Source organism: Fukomys damarensis, unplaced genomic scaffold (assembly GCF_012274545.1).
Source record: "Fukomys damarensis isolate Sample0158 unplaced genomic scaffold, DMR_v1.0_HiC HiC_scaffold_2, whole genome shotgun sequence".
Taxonomy (NCBI): Eukaryota; Metazoa; Chordata; class Mammalia; order Rodentia; family Bathyergidae; genus Fukomys; species Fukomys damarensis.
Genome location: NW_022900914.1, coordinates 6,790,675 through 6,813,951, shown reverse-complemented (window position 1 = coordinate 6,813,951; position 23,277 = coordinate 6,790,675). Strand labels below are relative to the sequence as shown.

At 50.6% G+C, this 23,277-nt stretch overlaps 1 protein-coding gene across 4 annotated transcripts in view; it reads left to right on the top strand.

The window, feature by feature from the left end:
- Positions 1–23,277, top strand: part of Dnmt3a (DNA methyltransferase 3 alpha) — a 99,038-nt gene that overhangs the window by 6,359 nt on the left and 69,402 nt on the right. Inside the window, exons 1-3 of one of the 4 annotated variants that reach the window (XM_010604853.3) lie at positions 13,181–13,665; positions 19,374–19,438; positions 21,695–21,943. In XM_010604853.3, the coding sequence (XP_010603155.1) occupies positions 21,881–21,943 (63 nt within the window). In that variant the 5' untranslated portion in view covers positions 13,181–13,665; positions 19,374–19,438; positions 21,695–21,880. Of the gene's footprint in view, positions 1–13,180; positions 13,666–19,373; positions 19,439–20,705; positions 21,153–21,694; positions 21,944–23,277 lie in introns of those variants that run through there. The other 3 variants (XM_010604852.3, XM_010604854.3, XM_010604856.3) reach the window with 3 other exon arrangements.

Genomic DNA, 23,277 nt, shown 5'->3' with positions numbered 1-23,277 from the left:
TTTTTTTTTTTTTTTTTTTTTTTTTTTTTTTTTTTTTTTTTAGAGAGAGAGAGAGAGATTCTCGCTGTGTAGTTCAGCTGGCCTTGAATTCACAGTGATCCTCAGACTCCCCGATGCTGGGATTGCAGGCGGGTACCACCAGGCTCACCCGGTGACTGGTCCCTAATCTGTCTTCTTGGGGTCCTCCCTATTGATCCTGCCTCTTTCTGTTTGAAATGTCAAGGTCATTTTTAAGTCTGAGCCAGTCATTTGCTGCCCCTTCTGGGTGCACAGAGGTTCAACAGAGGACCCTCCTGGCTCTTAGTCTAGCGCCCTTCTTGTTGCAGATGGATTCCAGGCCAGATAGGTCAGCTCGGTCCCGGGGCTCCAGTGACCCTTACTTGAAAGTGTTCAAAGTTACTTGGGGCTAAGATTACGTGATTGAGGATTACATTGGTGGTTGCTGAGCTCTTGTTGGATGTGGGCTGTCACCATGAGTGACTGTGGCCTTGGAATGGGCTCCCCCAGTTCCCCAGGGGACCTAGGCAAGGGTCATGAAGGCAAGGGATGCCTCTCCCCCACCCTCCGACATCCAGCAGCCAGAACGTTCCAGAGGAGGCTTCCAAAGGAAGGGTCCTGGACAATTAACTCCATAAACTCAGAAGGACAGATACATTTGTGGATAAAGGGGAATGTAAGTAGATTCCCCATAAGCCTTTGAAATGAGGTAGGGAGGGTGTCTATTCTTAGATATCCATGAGTTGGTGTTGGGTTACCCAAAAAAGCAGCATACATAGTGTAATCTCATTTTGTAAAATTCCTTTAGAATATATGCAGTTACTCACATTAATGGTCTAGTACGTGCACAGAAGAAGTTGTCCTGGAAGGATATCTACCAACCCACCTCCACAAAGATTTTTGCCTTACTTTGTGCATTTTTGTAGTCTTTGAAAATATGTAAATGAACATGTGTTTGTTTCTTAATGACAACAATAAAACCACACCTTTTTAAAAGGTCATAAAAACATTTTATCCAGGAACTTTTGCTATGCAGGGACAGAGAGCTCAGTGTAGAACTGGGCTCCACTCAAACAGCCTGGAGCAGTGGGGAATCTTAGCCCAGGAGCGGGGCTAGGGGTCAATGGGAGAAAAGTTACTAAGAGGAAACAGCGTGTAGGGGGATGGCAGCAGAACAGACCCAGTAGGATTCTGGGAATGAAGAATTTGATGAACTCTTGAGAGTGATCAGACAGCAAGGGGAAAGCCACACCTTTTGAAAGCCTATGGATAAGAATAAGTATGAAGCTGGGTGTGGTAATCCCAGTACTCAGGATGCTGAGGCAAGAGGATCTCTGCGAGTTTGAGGCCAGCCTGGGCTACATAGTTCAAGACCAGCTTGAACTACATAGCAAGACCCTGTCTCAAAAAAAAAAAAAAAAAAAAACAACAACAACCGGGGATTTAGCTCGTCACCACACCTGCCTTGCAAGTGCAAGTTCCTAAGTTTGATCCTCAGTACAACCAAAAGTATGAAAAAAAATTCAAGTTACCCCAGGGCTGATGGGTAGATTGTTTTCTTTTAAATAATGGACAAAAATTGGCTTAGAGATGTGGCAAGGTCATTTGGGTAACCTTGCCCTTTGCAAGAAAGTCTTCTAAAGAGTGTGTGGGCTAAAAGCCTGGCCCAGAAGGGACTGGCTGAGAGCAGAGAATAGGAGCTACCTGTTGCCTGGCCCCCCAGAGGCAGAGGACAGTTCTGATCCGGACTAGGAAACAGATCACTGAAGGTCTTCCCGAAGGTGTCAGTATGGGGGACTGCTGTGGCCAGACGGTTCCCCGGGAGCTGGAGACATAACTAGCCTAGCCCAGGGAGGACGCACAGGTGCTGGCAAAGGCACAGAGAAAGCACCGGGGAAGCACATTCAAGGGGGACGGTGGGGCTTGGGGGGTCCTGCCGGTGGACAGAGAGGGAGCTGGGGAATTCGTCGGTGTGTGGGCTCAGCTGGTGTCCAGATCTGATCTGGGGCTTCTGAGCAGGTGGCAGCAGCCCAGGTGACAGCAAATGGAGGGCGAGGGAGGAGCAAATACAATTCCACTGCCTGCAGACACCTTGCTGGCCCAGGGGACTTGGGATAGTTGCTTGGCAACAGCACCCACATTCCCTTCTGCAGCCCCTCTCCCCTGGTTGCCTCTTGGAGCTCCCTTCCCCGCTGAAGCTGCCTCTGTTGCCCCCGCCAGGGTAAGGTACGGAAAAAACAAAGGGACCCGGGCATGGAGGCCAGCGCAGGGATGGCCCTTCCGCAGATGACCAGCCCCTTAGTTCCAGGCTGGTAGTGACAGATGTCCAGGGCAAACGGGCCTGGCAAACCAGGCAGACCTCCCGTGGGGGGGGGGGGACTGGCTCGTCAGCCTTGCTGGGACTGAGCTGCTGAGAGCCCCGAACAGCTTCAAGTAGCCAGGTGTTTGCGCCATTCGGGCCTGAGGAAGGGCCCTCATCTTCCAGGTGTAGCCTGAGACTGCGACGACAGCTGCAGAAACAGTCTGACATGACTCTCCTCCTTACGCAGGGGTCGGCCTACAGTGGCGCAGGGTGAGGGCAGCCCCCGAAGGCCCTGTTGCACCGTCAGACCCTACACAAATGGCATGTCCTCCTCATCCTCCCTAGGGTGAAGGGAAGAGAGGGCCACATCAAGAATGACCCCAAGCCCACAGTGGACTTGGGCTGGGGTGGCGGCAGAGTGGCAAGGACAGAGATGTCTGAGCTCCAGCTTTGGCTGTCAGATCCAGGTCCCTTTTCCCAGTGCCAGCAGGGAGTTGGCCTTTCTGGGCCTCTGTTTCTTCCGCTGCAAAGCCAAGATTTGGCTGTAGAGATGCTCCTGTTCCCATGGGCCCTGTGGTCTCTTCAGGGCCAGACAGGCCAGTGGCCTCTCCTTTGGGTTCTGGGCCACTGGCAGGGCTGGCTGCTCCATGACCTGGAGGCCTGGGAGGGTCTAGGCCAGAGCAGGCCTGGCATATAGCAGTGGCTCCCAATGGTTTTATTCCCAGCAGCAGTGTGGCTTGTTGCCATCCAGTCACTGGCCTGAGGTTCCCATCCCGTCTGGTGGTGGCCTGAGAGTCCTCCCTGGTACTGAAAGCTCAGCTGAAGAACCCAGCAGGGCTGGGCAGATCCCTCTGAGTTTTCTTTTGTCGTCATCCTCTCAGCAGCTTGGCGTCTGAGGGTCGGGCCCTAAGGTGGCAGGCTGGCAGCACTGTTGCATCCGGCCCACCAGTGTATCCACCCACTCTGTGAAAGGCCTCCTGGGTGCTAGGCACCGGCTACACACATGAGACCCAGGACACTGGCAGCTCAGGTAGGAGGCTGGTGAGGGTGGACACAGTGTAGGCAGCTAGAAAGAGCTGGCACAGGGCACCCAGGGCCAGCGAAAAGAAGCCTGATTCCGGGAGAGGGAAGGCCAGAAGGGCTTTCTGCAGACAGCTGAGTGCATGGCGGGAAGCAGTTAGCTAGTGAGCGGGGGCATGTTCTGGCCCGACGTGGCTAGAAGTAGGGCATGATGGGATAGGAGGTCAGAGGCCAGGTTGGGCCAGGCCCCGGAAAGCTGGGATGTTGGCCATGGGTGGGTGTTGGACTATTTTTGTATGTGAGAAAGATCATTTTGGGACACCCAGAAGGAGAAAGGGGACAGGTGAGGCTGGTGGCAGGGAGCCTGGGTACAAGGCCAGTGCAGAAGTGCAGGGCAGCAGTGTGGCCTCGGAGGACGGCATGCTTCACACAGCACCTGGAAACAGAGCAGGAGGTTGCAGGTGGAAGAGAGAGAGGGGCGTCAGGGCTGGCCCTCTGATATCTGGCTCACACAGCTGTGTGGATGGGGACTCTAGGGGAGCTTCCCAGGGGGGCAGGATCGGAGTTGGGGATGCAAAGAAGGTAGGATTTCCTTGGGGGAGTCAACCTGGGCCAGGTGTGCAGGAGGAGGTGACAGCCTGAGGCACAGGGCCTGGGGGGACGTCCGGTGGGACGGAGGAGAGAGGCAGAGCGTTTGGCTCCATGGCTGGGAGGCAGCCCTACCTCAGTATAGATGCTCAAGGGAGGCAGCTCAGGCTAGGGGACCTGAATGGGGGTCTCTGCTGTAGTAATTCCCCCAAAAGCAAAGTGGCAAGGCCCAGACCCTGTCCTTCCACTCCCTGGCCGCGTGGCCTGGGCCAGTGTCACTGTGCTCTGCGAACTGTCTGTGGACTGGAAGCTGATGTAAGGCTGTGGGCCTTCTGGCTACTCTCCATTCAGAGCAGGTCTGGCTAGAGAGGAGGGACAAGCCGGGGACAGCATTTCTAGTAAACAAGGAGAAAAAGAGGCCAGGGATTTAGTTTAGTGGTGCCACGCCTGCCTCACAAGCGCAAGGTCCTGGGTTCGATCCCAGGTACTGGAACGAAGAGAAACCGATACAAAACCTTTTTCTCAGAAATGAGTCTCTCGTGTGTCACAGGAAGTATAATCTGATGGGTGTTACCAAGGACTTTCTAGGAAAAGGCTCGAGCCTTGTCAGCGTCACTGAGAGGCATGTGGTCAGTGCTGACCCCTTGATCCTGGGTGGAGCGCGGTCTCCCTGGCTTTGCTACGCCCTAGCCTTGCATCCTTAGCCACTCAGCCTCAGTGTTGCCATCTGGGAAGTGGACATAACCTCGTTTGCAGCTTTGTGATTTGTTTGTTTGTTTGCCTGGAACACTGCATCTTGCACTAAACCTGGATGTTTTATTTCACCCATCTTTTCAAAGAACCCTTCTCCAGCTGGCTTCACAGGTGTTTGAGGATTCAGATCCAACCATGTGTGCTCCCTTTTTGGCACGGAGGAGACGCAGCCCCACATGTCCACTCCTCCCTCCCTCTCATTTACTGAGTTTCCTCTGGTGCTTTTCCACCCCAAGGGTCTGTCCCCTCTTGTTCCTCAGACATTGTGAGCTCTCTGTTCCTGTGACTTGCTTATTCCCAGTTCTTTTCCTTCACCCTGGGTCACCTGAGTGTGTTTGACGTGCTGAGAGTGGGAGTTGGAGGTTACTTCCTTTTCCTTTTTTGTGGGGGGTTTTTTTGAGACAGGGTCTCACTATGTAGTTGAGACTGACCTGGAACTCACTATGTAGCCTAGGCTGGTCTCGAACTCACAGCAACCCTCCTGCCTCAGCCTCCCGAGTGCTGGGATGACAGGTGTGCGCCACCATGCCCGGCAGTTCCTTTTCCTTTTTAATAACACGAAGGGGTGGTCTGACAGCAGAGGCCCGAGGAGGACAAACATTGGCCTGGCCCAGACCACAGCTGGGGCCCTGCCTTGTAGCTGGCTCAGGGTTCAAGCTTAGGGGTGACTTGGCCAGACTTCAGGGGACAGCAGGGCCGGGTCTCCCATGCCTGGCAGTACAGGCTGACAGGCTGTTTTGTGGCCATGGGCCTGCAGCCGTGCCCATAGGAAACCTTTGCAGCCTCTGCATTCTGGAGGCCCTGGGGGACCGGTGCTCCGTGAGGGCTCCGTGCTGGTGAGGCTGGCCTGGCATGCATCGGGCAGTCTCCAGCCAGAGGAGAGCCTGTGTGGGGTCCGCAGTCGATCTGAGCATGGAACCCATGTTTCTCTGGTGTGGCCAGGCCCCATGCAAGGATGCAGCCCGAGGCCTGGTCCTCCGGAAGCTGGGCCTACATGAACTCCAGGTGTGGCGGTGTAATCGCATGAACTGTACAGTGTAATTAATCCAGCATAGCCTTAATGATATGCATAATTGTGCTGCATGGTAATTAGGTGTAAATGGTAAGCAGTTCACATAAAGGTTTTCGTAATTGGTATTAATTTTGCAGAGGCAAATCAAGTTTATGCGGTTTTTCTCTTCTTGCTCTGTTAGTTTTCTGGTACAGGCAATTCCCAGCTTTTGGAGGAATTCTATTGCAAATGTTTGTTTATAGGGCAATGTTTTGTATTTTCTCTCGGAACAATGTTATGAATGGTTATGAGGTTCCCAAGCTGCTTTCCAAATGCCTCTCTGGCCCGTACAGTAGGTGAAATGTGTCAGTGCGAGCCTGCGCGGGGCCCCCAGGCCTGCAGCTCCAGGTGGCCGTGCGCCTGGGTTGTTCACACTGTATGTGCACGTCTGTGTGTCTGTGTGTGCGCGTGTTTGTGCTCACGGGTCCGTGTATCTGTGTGTGTGCCTGGGTGTGTCGCTGTGCGCCATCTGTGCATCTGTTTGTGTCTGTGTGCACATGTGTGTTCGTCTCTGTGTGCTGCATCTGTGTTTGTGTGTCTGTGTCTGTCCCTCTGTGCGTGTTCATCCCTGTGCGTGTCTCTGTGTGCTGCATCTGTGTTTGTGTGTCTGTGTCTGTCCCTCTGTGCGTGTTCATCCCTGTGCGTGTCTCTGTGTGCTGCATCTGCATTGTGTGCTTGTGTTTTGTATACATCTGTGTTCATTTGTAAGCGTGTCTGTATACATCCATGCGTTTGTGTGTCCGCCTGTGCACCTGGGCCTGTGTTTGTGTGTTTCCATGTCTGCATGTCTGTCTGTGGGTGGGCATCTCTGTCTCGGTCTCTCCTCCATGCATCTGTGTCTTCACGTCTGTAGGTATCTGTGCGCGTATCACTGGAGAGACCCTAACACCACAGTCACCACTGTGGCTCAGTACAGCAGCCGTTCTGGGAGTGAGTGCTGCCTGCTTCTGGATGGGGTCTTAAGCTAGAGTCCAGGTTGCCCAACAACCTGTTACTGGCCTTTCATCATGAATCACATAGTAATTTTTAAATGAACATTGATTGAGTGCCTACCAGGCGCCTTGTGCACTCAAGTTTTTCATATCTTAAAATAGACTTATGAGGAAAGGATTCTCATTCACCCCATTTTACAGATTAGGAAACTGAGGCCCGCTCCTGAGGTGCGGTCTGGTTGAGCTGAAGGGTGGATGAGCTGCAGCAGGCTGCTGGGGGAATGGCTAGTTGTTCTGGGACCTGCTGCCCAGAATCCTGGGGCTCTTCCTCCTTGCCTTGATGCCCTCCATAAATGGCTTGCTTTGGGCCAGTGGGAGTGGAAGGCAAGGAGAAAGCAGACCAGGGCACCGTGGGAAGTTCTGAGGGCAGAGTTCCTTTCTGTTCTCATGAGTGGAGAGGGGGCTGAGCTCCAGTAGCAAGTCCCGGGCCTTACAGACCCTTACGGGCCTTGCTGGTTTTCACATGGGAGGGATCAGCTGGGTGGTCAGCTAACGTCCTTTGGTCTAGGAAGAGAATAGCATAGTGGGTGTGGGGCAGTCCTGTCCATGGCCTCTGAGACAGGCTGGTCACAGGCAAGCCAGGAACTCAAGACTCCAAGGCCAGGAGGGGTGGGAGACCAGCCCCTTTCTGTTTTTCTGTGGCTCACTGGTACCCTGGGACCTTCATGGCCCCCTCCCTTGCCATCCAGGGCAGGATGGCCTGCAGACACCTGAGCAGATGTCAGTCCTGGCCTGGGGACCGCAGACAGAGTCTCAGAGCTTCTCATGGCTTTTCCATTGGTGTAGTACCTCGGGGGCTCCACCAAGTGAGCCCCGGAATGGGGGTTGTGGGGGGTCACTCTAGGCACTGCAGCACTGTGCTGGGGATGTTGCAGCTGCCTGGGAGTGACTTCACACGGTTCTCTCTACCTCAAGGGTCACCCGGAACTAGGAGGGTAGAGCGGGAGGGTGCCCAGCTATGGGCTGGGGGTAGGCAGGAAAGCCCGAGAACTCTGACCTTGTTTGTCTGTGTGGGAAAATAGACACGTCCACGTAAGTGTTGAGTAACCACCCACAGAAATTGATTAAAGACTTCTGGGTGGCGGTCAAGAAAGGGAGATGTCAGACTGAGGGTCTGGGGAGCCTTTAGGAGGGAGCCTTCCTTTCAGAGGACAGAGTGGTGTGAGTAGTAACTGTGGGAAAAAGATGTCAGCCGGCGATGACTACCTAGGATGAAGGGGTCAGCTGGGAGAGATGGGGTGGGTGAGGCCAGAGAGGCCAAGGTCAATCTGTAGCCAGCCATTGGTGTAAGACCAGAACAGGATTTAGATTTTACGATGTGTGAAAATCACTGGCATCACAGACAGATAGACAGATTGCTTGATTCACTTTTTAGGGTATAGTTCACGTCCCATACAACTCTCTCATGTAGGTATATAATTCGATGGTGTATACCGCATTCACACAGTTGTGCAAGCACAAGCACATCAGCGTTAGAACAGTCTCTGCTGAAAAGCGGGGGTGGAGGTACAGATGTCACAGTGGGAGACCCACTACTGGATAACCACTGAGGCCACTGTGCCAGTGGTACAGGGCCTGGAGGGAATTGGGGGACAAGAGAAGCTTGGGGATCAGGTGCCTACTGGACGTGGTGTCTGAGAGGGAAAGTGGGAGCTGAGATCTCTCCAGGGTTTAGGCAGCTCAGCTACAGGGGAAGCCACTTCTATCTTGTAGGTGAAGCTAGAAAGTGGAGCTTGCTCCACAGGAAGCTCAAGGCGCCTAGGAAGCATGGGTCTAGAAGAGCGAGGTTTTGGGTGACTAAAAGCCATCTCTCTGGTCTGGATACATGGAAAATAAAGCTGGAGTCCCTGAAGGAGGAGGTCTGCAGTCTTTTAAGTTCAGACGCTTTACGAGAAGAGACTAGAGAAACGCTGGTGACCCTTTGGAGCATCCCCTGAGCAACAAAGTGGGCAAGACTCCCAGGCAGCCCTGGACAAAAAGCTGCAGAGTCCAAGGGAGGGAAAACCAGCGACACGAAGCTAAGAGGAAGCATGAGGGCACAGAGTGCCAAAAACCCTCAGAAGCAGGGCCTCTCTTCATCCCAGGGCCCAGCTCAGCAGCAGCACCCAGCATGTGACTGTTGAGTGAGTGCTTGAAGCGGGGAGCGATTAGCTGGCAGTGCTGCCGAACTGAGCTCAAGGACCACGAGGATGGGAAGGGGCCTTTTGAGGCCACGGGTGCCGATGTCAAGTCAGGTTCATCTAGGAGAGAGAAACCACATGGTGTTTTGAACAAGGGAAATCTAGCAAAAAGAATTATTAACTATAACAGAATAGACTAATGGGGGATTGGCTAGTAGGAAGGACTCCAAAGAGTACAGAAATGGCAGATGGAAAACAGCTATCATCCCTGTGGTTACCAGATGCCCAAGGAAGAAGCCCCTGGGGCTGAGATCCAGCCCTCAGTGGAGAAGACGGCCATGGCTCCTTGCATGGCAAAGGAACCACTGTGCCATGTTGGGGAACTTGCTGAAAATCCAGGGGGAGTTGCTCATGGGGGAGGCATCTCGCTGGAAGCACCCTGCCCCTAAACTCCCTAACGGGAGCCTGGTATAGCTGCTGGCTGTTGGGTGCTGTGGACAATCATGTACAACTAGAGCCAGGGGCTGGGGTAGCTGTCTGCATCGTAGGAGACCGGTGCTCCTCGGGAGCTGGACACTGGGAAGTTGCATGCTGTAAGAACCAGGTTCTGGAGAAGCTGTAACAGTACAGCAGCTGGGGCCTGGGAATCTTCACCGCCTGCAAGAACCTGACACTGGAAAATGTCCAGACTGCAGGATCTGGCTGCTAGAGAAGTTGTATATCATGTGGGAGCGCTGTAAGAGAGCATCCTGGATCTAGGAAGGAGACCTCCATCTTGCTTCAGTGTCTTCTCCAGTGTTCTCCACCGACAATGTTTAATGCTGTGCCAGCTAGCAAAGGAAAAATACCTAAAGGTCTCACTTACATTTTCACAGAGCATGCAATAAAGTGTGAATAAACTGAGAACTGGCACAATCCATCCCTTTTGTACACAGCTTCCATTTGTAGCCTTTATACCCATCTGTATTTCTGTACAACAGCAAAATAACTAGTTGTCTATCTGTCAAGACAGAGTCATCCTAGGGCCCGGGGATTTAGCTCAGTGGATTAGCTAAGCCTGCCTCACAAGGGCAAGGTCCTGAGTTCCATCCCTGGTATTGGGGGGGAGAAAAAAAAGAGTTACCCTTCTTGTGAATTTCTCACCCTTTTGCCCAGATGCGGAGTCCCAGTAACCAGTGTATCAGTCCCTGGCTACCTTAATAACTTGTGTACTCCGAGCTACTGTATTTGAGATGCTGAGGTAGGAGGATTGCAAGTTTGAGCTCCACTTGGACAATTTGGTGAGAGCCTGTCTCAAAATAAACATTCTAAAAGGGCCGGGCAAATAAACTCAACAGCCCTGGGTTCAATCCCCCATACCACAAACAAAAAGCAAATTTCTCAGAGCCAGGGAGTTAGCTGTGTGGCACCATGCCTGCCTTGAAAGCACAAGGTCTTGAGTTCGATGCCTGGTACCAAAACAAAGAAACAAAAACTTCTCAAACTCACAGTCCCACTGAACAATCTGCTACCTAAAGACTAAATTATAATGCTAACTGCCAACAGCTTGTATAGAAAATAATCGGAAGGAGAAAAATGGAAGATAGTTGTAACCATATATGCAAATAAACATATACCAAGTAAATAGAAGATATGCAAAACTACTCTAGTCCTCACTTCTGCATTTGTTCACAAGGCCACATTCAAGGCCACGTTTGCTATCTGGTTTCCTTCTCCCATTACTCACTGTATTACCTCTGCATTCCGCCAGTCTCAGCAGATCATGCATCACTGACTTGGTGGGGTGGACCAGACCTTCATTCCTGAAGGATCTGAGTCTTCAGCTGTCCTGCTTTTGCTGTTGTTAGTGTCATCTTCCATTACTTTGGGGCATCCCCTGAGAGTATCCCCTGGATTCAAGATCTAGTCTCCTTGGCTCTGTTCTGTGTCAGCATCCAATTTCTCCTTGTAAATAGGACCAGCTACTCCGAACAGTGGAGTAGCTCCTTTATCTGTTGATTCAGTGGCCACGGAATGATGTCTGGTCACGGCAGATGTGTTACCTTCCAGTGGAACTGTTTTGGGGTTCCCCGATGGTAGTGTTCTTCTCCTGTGGAATAAGGCATTCATGACTGCAGAGAAGTTCAGAGGAATAGGATGGGGAGAAAGAACCAAACCAAAGGGGCTAAGGTGAGAGTTAGTGAAGAGGCTGTGGAGCTGGCAAGTGTGGAACATTCTCTGAAGAAGGCTGAGAGAGTAGAGGACACAGGTGTGGCTTATGGGCCATTTCCTAGGGAAGACAGGGTCAGATCGTGCCCATGGCTGCCACAGAACCTGCCAGGGACCATGTGACTGATTCTCACAGGCTGTCGCCTGACCACCCTGTGTCCCTGACTCCCAGGTCATGGGAAGTCCATCTGACTACCAAGTCCGCATAGTCCCAGATGGGGCTCTGTGTGTAACACTTGGCAATGAATGCTCCTTTATGGAAGTCTCTGATGGCTCATTTTGGCTCCAGAAAACAACTTCATTTCCTCAACATTGTCTATTTTGGGTATAAATCTTTTTCCTTTTGCTTTTGGGGCTGTGTCATGGTTACCATTAGTGTGAGCAGAGGAGTCTGTGACTCACTCTCATTCCCACCCCGTGGCTGTCATAGTGGCAGCAGGTGTGGAGTAATCATAAATGCTCCTGCTGGCACTGCCTCTGATGGTGATGCCATGGCTGCCAGGAGGCTGTGGGAGCCTCAAGTCATCTCATTGTGTCTCCTGAGCCAGACAGTTGGGCTCTAAAATGGGGATAAGATATCAGGACTGTTGCTCTGTCTTGAGGGGCTTTTGATATTCTGTTGGGTAGCTTGTGGGGTGGGTGCAAATGATGTCTCTGAAAGTCAAAGCAATGGGATGATGAAACCATCTCACCCAAAAGTGGTACCAAGACCACTCACCCTGCACTTCTTCCTTTACCTACCCTCAGTCTTGTGACCTAGAGAGAGGGGGGAAAGACTTGGCCACTAGACATCTCCCTCCAGAAGGTTCTGGTGTCTTTCTCAGCCTTCTGGTGGCTCCCAGCTTGCACCAGGCCAGGATCTTGTTATGAGCCACCTTGGCAGATAATGTTCTTTTGGTACCAGGGATTGATCTCAGGACCTTTGCACTTGTGAGGCAGGTGCAGCACCATTGAGCTAAATCCCGAATCCAGGAAATGTTACAGGTAGGGAAGCACACACAAGATTCTCCTTCCATCATCCACAGGACCCATTTGTACCTCTTCCCTAGCTCAAATTGGAAAGTTGGCCATGAGGTTGTTAATGGGAGTGGGGCCACCTCAGGCACAGATCACAGATTGTGGAGCTTCCTCTGGGGTCCAAGCTTAGACTGCTTCTCTGAGTGCCACAGTGTTTGCAAGGGCTCTGGAGTTAGAAAATCCTGGGTTCATCATCGTGCCTTGGGACTTTCTAGCTCTGCTACCTTGGAGAAGTAATAAACTCCTCTAAGCCTCAGTTTCTTCTATGAAATGGGGACATCAAAAGAACCTAATTTATACACTTCTAGAACTGTTACTGGGTATCACATAGGACAATGCATGTCCTTGAGCATACTGCCTGGCACGTGGGAGACCCTCACAGGTTAAATGAATAAATAGTAAATAACTCCTGCATTGTACCGGACATTGACTACTGTGATTAGAAGGTTGCAATGCGCACCACCACCCTCTCCCCTCTCCTACTGGAGATAAGCCTTACCAGGAAAGGGAGATCAACTGGGAACTATGTTTTCTGACAAGACTGTACCCAAAATTATGCAGTACACTTCACATGCTAGTTGTGAGAGCGCATGATCGAGTGGGAAACTGGCGACACAGCCCTGGATTTGTGTCTGGCTCCACCTCTTACCAAGACGTTGGGCAGTTTTAGTAACCTCTCTACACCTTATTTTTCTCATCTGGAAAATGGGGATTAAAAATAGTACCCACTTCAAAGAGTAGGGGTGAGGTGTGAGGATTAATGAGATGTTGACATTGGAAAGCTTTACTCATAAGGCCTGGCATGTTGCAGGAGTTTAATAAGTACAAGCTTTTGCTTGAGTGATGTCCACTTATGGGCACTCCAGGGGTTTCAACAAAGAGAAATCTGTGGGTGGATGTGACAAGGATTAATAATCGTTAAGGTTTATTGAGTGATTTCTCTATGCCAGACACTTTTGTAAGCATTTTTAATGCTTTCCATTTTAATTTTCACATTAGCCCTTCGAGGCAAGTAATATAATTTACTCCCGTTTTACAGCTGAGAAAAGGAAGGCACAGTTTTGCTTCAGGTCACAGAGCTGATAAGAAGGCTAGGGTTTGAACCCATGCTGCCGGCCTCCCCTGAGGGTCTTTCAGAGGTTGAGATTAGTGCATGACTCAAGCCTGTGTCAGCCATGACTCAGCCTCGCTCACAGCGGGCCCTTGCTCACAGCGGAAGTAGTAAAAGATCACATTACCGGAAGTGCAGAGATCTGCCCTTCAGGTATAGCCAGATGTGGAGGCTCAGACAACTGCCATGTTTAATCCCTGTCTTCACCTCTTGGCTTTGTTGTGGGCCCAGCACGCTCCGTGTGGCCACATGACTGCACTTCACAGCCCTCCACCCAATACGACCCGTTAACTTCCTTTAGCAGCGCCAAAGAAAAAAGTTCCGAGGGGGCCCCCGATTGGCTCTCCCCGGTCACGTGTCCCAGCGGGGCGGGGTCCTCCAGCACCGCCAGATCCCGCTATCCCTGTTTTCCACTCCCTCGACTGAAAATTTAGATCCCTGGAGGTGGCGGGAACAGGCTCGCTGGGTCATGACGCGCAGATTGTTCTGGTGGTGCAAGGGTTTAGGTCTGCAGATACTGATGGATCTGATTGTGGATGCGGATACTTGATAATGCTGGGCCTTGTGAGGAGGTGGTGGTCCGCGGGGTGGGTGCCGGGAGGTTGGGGCTGGAGAGGAAGGAGGACATGGCTTGGGGAAGGCTCCACTCTGGGTGGGATGGTCCACAAGCCCCCCAGAAGGTTGAACCGTGGGTCCTTTCTCTAAGATAGAACTAGTGAAGGGGCTGGGAGGTGGCAGCAGGATGCGGGCAGTTGAGTGTATGGGGAATAGAAGGAAAGGAGGCACTGTGCGTGGTGCTGTGGATTTGGGGAAAGGATGTATTTGGAGGACAATATTTCGTGAGAGGGCCGAGAGGGAGGTGGTTTTCGCAACTGGTGATGGAACCCTGTGGGTGTGAGGTGATGGTTACTCCGTGGGGCTTCATGGTTTCATCGAAAGAGGGAATGGCCACAGCGACTCTCATATTTACAGAGGAGGAAGTGGAGGCCAGACACCCACAAGGGCTGCAGAGGGTGTGAACCCCCTTTCCTATCCCCATTCCCCCCTTTTTTTTTTTTTTGGTGCTGAGGATCGAACTTGGGACCTTGCGCTTGCCAGGCAGGCAGCAGAACCCATTCCCTCTTAAAGCTTATTTACAGTAGCACATACATTTAAGCAGTGAAATAGTATGAAAATCTAACAAAATGCAGTTGTTCCTTGCCTATTCCTCTTACAGAAAACTTTCAATCCTTTTGGCTGTTTCTTCTAGCAATGTTACATCTCACATTTCGGAGTAGTGGCCATATTCCTTATTTATGTGGGCGTTTTCCACTGCTTTCTTATTTATTTGAGTCTCTTATATGGCTAACCTTTCTCATCCCCAGTTATTTTTCTAAATAGATTTTGTGGTAGGTTTACTATTACCAGTGCCCTTCCATTTTCAGAAATGTTTATGTGCACATTAGTGTTTGTGTATGTGTGCATGTGACAGAGTAGTGGCCTCTTAAAGATGGCCCTGTTCTGATTCCTGAGCCTGTGAACGTGTTAGACGGCCAAAGGGACTTGGAAGATATGATTAAATTAAGGACCTTTGTGGGGAAGATTATCCTGGAGTATCTGGGTGGGTCAGTGTAACCACAAGAGTCTTTAGAAGTAAAAGATGAAGGCAGGAAAGTTAGAGAAGAAGAGACAGAAGCAGAGTCACAGTAACACAGTGGGAGAGAGATTGGCCTTACTGGCTTTGGAGCTGAAAGAGGTCAGAAGCTCAGGGGCAGACTCTAGAAGTTGGGCAAGACAAGAACGCAGATTTTCCTTACAGCCCTGTTAAAACTTTGAAGTTAGGGGCTGGGGATTTAGTTCAGTGATTTCTGCTGCCTGCCTTGGAAGTGTAAGGACCCAAGTTCAATCCCCGGAACCAGAAAAAAAAAAAAAAAAAAAAAAAGCTTTGAAGTTAGCCTAGTGTAAAGAACCGTTGGGATGGCCAGCTTGCAGAAGAGCAAGATAAAACATTCGTGTTGTTTTAAGCCATTAATGTTGTGGTACATATGAAATGAATGTGTGTATACATGCATGCGTATAATTTGTTAAATCCACACGCAGTGCTCACATTATGTCAGTGCAACTATTGTCCACAGCTGAGCCTTCTAGTATACTATAATCGTTTTTTCTAAAGTTAGTAATTACTGTGTGTGTGTGTTATTTTTTTTTTAAACTCGCTTTGTTTCCTTTGTACCTGTTGCTGATTCCTACCACACCTTGTAGTAGTCATCAGTGTGGCTTTCTGTAAGAGCAGTCAAGACAGGTAAAGAATTTCCAGTCCCATTTTTTCAGTCATGTGTTCTCTTTCACTCTGGGCATGTGGCTTGCAGTTGATATTCCGTGACTTCTGTCTGTACTCATTCTTGGAAGTCCCTTTACCGTGGGATTGCAGACCCTGTTTTCTGGCTTATGTGTCTTCCTCCTGCTCAGTTCATCCTCCTAGTTAGAGCAAATCCTCCAGGACCAATATCTGTCAATTTCCAGACCTCTTTCCCTTTTCTCCTGTGCTGGATGTCTTGTGGCTTAGAGGACCTCTTCCTCGGCTTCCTGAGAGAATGGCATGAGACCATAAGAAGTGTGAGAAAAATTACGGTGAATGTTTAAGTTGGAAATAAAAGATTGTAGGGGCTGAGGATTTAGCTCAGTGGTCCCACTGCCTGCCTTGCAACCCCAAGGTCCAGAGTTCGATCCCTGGTACAAAAAAAAAAAAAGAAAAGAAAAGAAAAGATTGTACTATTCTAAAAGCCTCATTGCATTAACCTCCCTCTAACTACCATCTCCCACGTGCATGCACCCACACGCGCTCTTCAGACATACTTAGTCCATCGTTCTTGTGTAGCCGTTCTGGGAGTTTCCTTTTATGAGTGCCTTTTTGTGGCTGCCTCGATGTCCTGAATCAATTCAAAATGTTTATGGCAATTTCTGTCAAATAAAAATGTTTATCAAAGTCGGGCATGGTGGTGCACACCTGTAATCCCAGCACTCGGGAGGCTGAGGCAGGAGGATCGCTGTGAGTTCGAGACCAGTCTGGGCTACATAGCGAGTTCCAGGTCAGTCTCCACTACATAGTGAGGCCCTGTCTCAAAAAACAAAACAAAACAAAATGTTTATGGTGTGCCCTCAAGATTTTGTCCCAATTTATTCCCTGGATCTGACATTGTGAAACTTCTGGCTCTTCCCCAAAGTCAAAATGAGGTAAACATTTTGAGTTGATTTGGGATATTGACCCAGCCACAACAGCACAGTTAAAGGCATGAAAGAGCACTCCCAGAACTGCTTCGGAAAGTAGCAGGGATGAGTGTGTCTGAAATGAAGGGGAGTTTTTTTTTGATTTTGTTTTTTTGGTACCAGGGATCAAATTGGGGACCTTATGCTTGTGAGGCAGGCGGCGGAAACACTGAGCTAAATAAATCCCTGGGCCTGAAGGGAGTGTTTTGAGGGGAATTGATGGCAGTATGTCTTTTACTATAGTAAATTTTTAAAATTTAAACGTTTACCATAGTTTTTGAGCACACCTCATTCATTTCTAAAAATCCTCACACTCTCATGATAATTTTTAAGGGGAAAGAATTGTAATCAGAATTAAGATTTGTTTAATCTTTCAGCATTTTGAAGGAGATGGGTGTGGTGCGCATGACTCTAGTCCCAGCAACTGGGTGGCTGAAGCCGGAGGACTGCCCTGAGTCTGAGGCCAATCTGAGCTACACAGCAAGACTTTGCCTCAAAAAGCAGAACAACAACAACAAAATATAAATTTGAGGGTATTGGTCTGGTGTACCCAGTGTGGGGCTATTTTCATTTGCATCCTGAATGAGGGACCACTAACAGGATTGACTGGGTCAGACAACTTTGGTCTCATTTCTGGGAAATTATCTTTCTCTTTTTTGTGTGAGATATGATCTCACTATGTTGCCCAGGCTGACCTTGAACTCCTGGGCTCAGGCACTCCTACCTCAGCCTCTTGAGTAGCTGGGACTACAGATTTGCACCACCATGCCTGCTTTGTTTTTTTGTTTGTTTGTTTTTCCTCCTTCTTAATGAACTCATTCTATTAAGTTTTAAATTTTTAACCATTTTTATACGACACAGTAATTGTACATACTTATGTGATACAGTGGGTAGTTCAGTACTTATTTTGTAAGATGTAATGATCAGATTAGGTTAATTGGCATATTCATAAACTTGCTTCTAATTTCTAATTTCTTTTTTTTTTTTTTTTTGGTTTTTTGAGACAGGGTCTCACTATGTAGTGGAGACTGACCTGGAACTCACTATGTAGCCCAGGCTGGTCTCGAACTCACAGCGATCCTCCTGCCTCAGCCTCCCGAGTGCTGGGATCACAGGCGTGCGCCACCACACACGGCTCTAATTTCTAATTTCTTATTGCCAGATTTTGTGGTGCACACCTATAATCCCAGCCTTTGGGTGGCTGAAGCAGGAAGACAGCTGTGAGTTCGAGGCCAGTTTGAGCTACATAGTGAGTTCAAGGCTGGCCTGAACTAGTAGCTATACTCTGCCTCAAAACAAACAAACAAACAAATCCTCTTACTAATATTCTGAAATATACAGTTAATTGTTGTCAACCACAGCTACCTTACTGTGCTATCCAATATTAAAAGTGATTCCTCCTGCCCAACTTCAGCCCTATACCCATAACCATCCTCTGTCCTTGTACCCCCACTAGTCTACTCTTTACTTCTGTGAGGCCAATAATTTAGCCCCTACATACAAGTGAGAACATGGACTTTCACTTAATATTGTCCACACTCTTCCATGTTACTGCCAATGGTAGTTCTTTATTCTTTATGGTTGAATAATATTCTATTGTGTACATATACCACATTTTCTTTATCTATTCATTTGTTGATGGGCACCTAGCCTCGATTTATTTCCTATCTTGGTTACTGAGAATAGTGCTGTAACAAACATAGGGGTGTAGATGTCTCTTTGACATACTGCTTTATTTCCTTTGGATATATACCCACTACTAGAATTGCTGGATCATGTAGTAGTTCTATTTCCAATCGTCTGTTGAGTTTTGCATTTCTGCTATGATTTTTTTATTTGTAGTTCTTTTTTGCTGTGTATTTTTTTTAATGCATCATATTCCTGTTTTATGGATGTAATATCTTCTCTTTGCACAACCTGGTCTGTTTTCTCCAAGTATTTTTGTTGCTGTGTTTTGTTTGGGTTTGGTTTTGACTTACTTGTTTTGGTTTCTGTCTTCCAAGGTAGAGGCTTCCTTGAATACCTGGTGCTCCTTTCTGGGTTATGAATAGGGGACTAAAATGCTGGTTGAAAGCTCTGAGCATGATGGTGGGGCTTGTCAACTTTCAGGTCCACACTGGTTGACTTGAAAAGTTGTTCTGTCCCCGTTTTGGTCTTGATGGCAGTATTGGCATTCATAGGCCTCTTCTCTTAGACCGATTAGATTCTGAAGAGAAGGTCAAGCTCTGGCCCCCACTAGTTTCCAGCCCAGTAGAGGAGCAGCCTGGGGGACCCCACAGCAGCCAGTTATTTATTTATTTATTTATTTATTTATTTATTTATTTATTTATACCGGGGTTCGAGCTCAGGCCCTTGCATTTGCGAAGCAGGTGGCGGCACCACTGAGCTAAATCCCCAGCCCAACATCAGCCTGTTACCTTGTCATTGGCTTCATATATCACTTTTGCCCGCAGATGTGACAAGCAACTCTTTGTGCAGTGACCACTTATTTTATGCACCCTCTGGAGAATGTGAATTAACCTTCAAACTTCTGCAGGAGTAGGAGAAGGGATTCTACTTCTTTCTTTCAACCTCTTATTTTCACACATGCATCTTCTTCACCCTGGTCCCAGAGTGCCTGGTGCTACTGTAAAGTGTCTGCTAAGGACTCTGTTTTGTAAATCCGCTTTTACACTCCTGTCTCAAATTAGGCTGTCACAGGTCTGCTTTCCAGAACTCAAAAATGTGTTAGTAGTGTTTCTTTCATCTCTGGTACAGCCTAATCTTGTGATTTTACATCTTCTTTGAAAATCTTTCTACTAGGTTAGACTGAAGAAGGTAATGAAACGTGGCTATAGTCAAAAGCCCCGTTATTTTTCCACAACAGCTTGGGTGACTGAAGTGGTGATGGCTGAGACCACATCAGCGATGTTTTCGTGATGGGATTCCTTAAACATTTTTCTGACTCTTTGTTTTATATTATTCACAGTCCTTGTGGACATGCAGTGCATCAAGGGGAGAATGAAAGCTGCTAGTCAGGTCGTGGGACCCATGGTGAGAACTTTTTGTGGTGCCGTCTTTGGCCTGAGTGGGAGGGATGATCTAGTGCTGGAGCAGTGGGGCCGTGATGCGTAGTGGACACAGGGCTGGACAGGGACCATGGCCCGGGGCAGGCCCCTCCCACCGCCAGGCTACGGCTCACAAAGGAGGTAGGCAGTGCTGTGTCAAGGCCACCGAATGGGACTCCTGGAGTTGTGTTGTGCAGGACATGCCTTGCCTGGCCACATACTGGATGATTTTAGATGACACTGAGAGATTTGGAGGGCCACCCTTGGACGCAACTGGTCCGTTGAGCAACACAAAGGGACCTAGGATCCAGCCAGGTCAGCTGCATTTTCTGGGAGGACAGCTATGTAACTCAGAGGTCAGGGACTTGGGAGGAGGAGGAGGAGGTGGAAGAAACATTTCCTTTCCTTTCTGGGGTGCTTGTCATTGGATTCAGAGCACTGTGATGTTCTGCTTTTCCTGCTGGCTTTATTTCCCTCTGGGGTCAGAAATTCTCTAAAAGACTCCTGTCTCAGCACCTCTGGTCACTTGCTCGGGTATCCCTTTGGTGTTCGTAGGGCTCAGCGGCACTAGGACTGACTCTTATTTCTTAATTTGTGCCTGGAGGAAAGTGAGGGCCCAAAGAAGCCCTGGTTGGGACCAGAACTTTCCTCTGCCGACTCAACCAGGCTGCCTCTCATAGCTTCAAGAGAACTGGGCTCAGGCCTCGAGGAAGCTTTAACTGTTCTGAATTTTAGATTCAGCTGTGAACCAGGCAGAGTACTCTTGGCAGTACTAGGAAAATACTATTAGAGGAACATGGGTGTCACGTGTCTAGCACAGGGTCAGAAGTGAAGCCACTGTCACTGCTGCTGTCCAAGCTCTCACGCATTTGGGCAGCTAACATTCACTGAGCCAGCACCCTGCCAAGCTCGAGGGTGTGGAAACTAAGATGCACCACAATGGGGTCTCCTCAGGATGTAGCTGTGGGCCAGGGGATCTTCGCGGCCAGTCTGGGATTCTAAGTCACGGGGTCCTTCCTGTCAGGGCCCTAAGCGCTCCTCCCAGCTCCTGCTTCCTCTGCTCCATCTGGTGCAGAACCTGGGCTGCTCCGGGGCAGTCACCCACCGCCGGGGAAGGGGATGGGCCCATGGGAGAGCCAGGCCTGTGCCTTCTCCAGTTCTGGTTTTCCAGGGAGCCCTGGCTGGGGGTTGGTGGGGGGGATGGGAGGAAAAGCCCAAGAGGGAGGGGAGTGGGGGAAGCGGCACGGGAACTGGAAGGGAAGGGTGTGGGTGGCCTGGATCCAGCCTGCCTCCTACTTTCCCACTGCTGCCAATCCCCTCCCTGTCGGGCTCATCGGAGGCAGGGGCTTGGCGCAGTGGCCTGGGGGTGGGAGCTGGAGAACTCCGCTCCTGTCTGTCCAAAGGCGACACCCCTACCCCAGCTGTGGCCTGAGGCTCTGGCTTTGTTCCTTCACTGACTTGAGGCCCACACCTGGAGCAGGGAGGAAAAGCCCTTACAGTTCAGCTGTGGGGATTCGGAGGGCCAATTTTAACCACTCACTTTTGAAGAAAAATGGGGCCAGTTGTGGGGTGTGGAAGAGAGCTGCTCACACCCTCCCTTGGAGTGGCCTTGACCGAGGCTGTGGCCTCTCCCCACTGTGGCAGCCCCTAGAGAGCAGAGCAAACCAGCCCTTCAGCCCGGCTCAAGTCTCAGTCCTGAAGTGAGGTGACATTCATTTCACTACATCCTGCCCTCACTTCCTCCACGTGGGGGGAGCAGTGTGGGGGTGGGGGGTCGGGTGAGGACAGATAGAAGGAAAATGTAGCCTGGTTGGGGGGCCTCTGGGGGAGGCTGGGGTTTCCCAGGGGCTGCTTGGGGTGGGAGGCAGGGTGCAGGAAGCCTTCAAAGGGAAGAACGGATGTGCATGAAGAGAAGGGAGGAGCAGGAGGCAGCTAAGTCCCAGAAGTGGCACCCACAGCACATACAGGCTCTGGCGAGACGGCTGCTGCCCCCGGGCTCTCAGGCTGCTCCACGCTGCAGGAGGCACCCTGAGGGAAGCGAGCCAGTGCTGCTGCCTGGGCCTGCCTCGGTTTCCCCCTCAGGGTGCTGGTGAGGACAGGAGGTCAGGTCAGAGACAGGGGGCCTCAGACCAGGCTGGCCCCGGGCTGTGGCCTAACCTTAGGGAGAGGCCGAGGGTCGAGGGCCAGGTGGGACCCGGGTCCTGGCATTCCCTCCTGCTGACCTGCTTCTTTTCCCCCACAGGTGGAGCCATCAAAAGCCCAAACTCACAGGACGAAGAGGCAGGTCTCAGCAGGGGACTCAACACCGAGACCTATGTTTAAGTTTTAACTCCTGCTTGCTAAGACCACGATAATTCCTTCTCCAAAGCCCAGCAGCCCCCCAGCCCCACGAAGCCCCAGCCTGCCGCCCACTGCCCAGCTGCCCACAATGCCCTCCAGTGGCCCCGGGGACAACAACAGCTCCGCTCTGGAGCGGGAGGAGGACCGAAAAGTGAGTAGCAGGCGCTGCCCCGAGTGACAGCTCTGGTGTGCCGAGTGCTGCCCCATGCAGTCTCCATGTGGCTTAGTCCCAACATCAGGCTGGTGGAGGCCATCAGCATCCCTGTTTTGGTGGTGGGGAAACTGAGGCTTACAGAGTTTAGATTCTGGAGGTGGGACAGGAACTTGAACCCAGAGAATGTGGCTCTCAAAACCCAGCTTTCAACCACCATGGTATTGGAGCTCAAACCCCAGATCTGTGCAGCTGTGAGGGGTTGGCCGTGCAGGCAGACCAAAGCCTGGGTGCCTTTTTGGATCCACCTCTCACTAGCTGTGAGTCCTCAAGCAAGTTCCTGTACCACTCTGTTCTAGCTGCTTCTGTGTCCCAGGGTGTCTGGTAGCTTCCTGGAGGCACTGTAGACACGAGGCATCCTGCCCACACAGACACACAACACTGCGCTGTGTTCCAGTGCTCAGTAACCAGTGACGTCGTGGGCCTTGGAGATGGCAGTTCCCGTCCACCAGCTCAGCCTCTGAGTGAGCATCACTGGGTAATCCTTGGTGTGGCTTTGGGCCATGGAGCTGGTGGTCTTGTATCTTCACAGCCCTGTAAGAGGTGACCTCTTCGCTCTTCTGCTGAACTCCAGTTTGGGCTTAATTCAGCCAAAGGGGACTTCATCAGGCTGATGGGACTCCCTGCAGGGTCCCACAGATTGCCTGGGGACCCCCAAACTGTGAGCATCCATAGGAAAAGCTACCTCTAACCTCAGCTCTTGGGACTCTGTCTTCCCCTCTGTTAGTAGGTGGTGAATCCCACTGTCGCCCTCTGTTGAAGTTGTGTCCTGGCATGTCTCCACAGTTCCCTGCCTGTCCCCCTTGCTCTGAGCCAGTGTAAGGACTCTTGATCCTTGGTGTGTCCCAAGAGTAGCAGGGCCTGTTCTTCTGGAGCAAGGGTGGACGCTTGGGAGTCTGGGACCAGGTGTGGGGCCTCTGAACACCTGGACGTCCCTCCTCTGGAGGATGTCAGTTCTGCTGCCTTCCTTATGGGGTGGCTGTGAGCCGTCCCTCACACATGTTCAGCCCCTTCCAGGGCTCAACAATCTAAGAGTATTGATGTTTTCTGGGTGGCTTCCATCCATTGTTCCATCTTCCAAGGGGACAGCCCTTTGACAAGTGGGGCAGGACAGATGGCCCTGGTTTGCAGTGGTGGGACCAGATGAGATCCTTGTCTCTGGCCTGGGTCTGAGCCCTTCCCATGGCCACTTGTGTAGGGTCTGCTATGGAAACACACACACATACACACACACACACACACACACACACACACACACACACACACCACACACA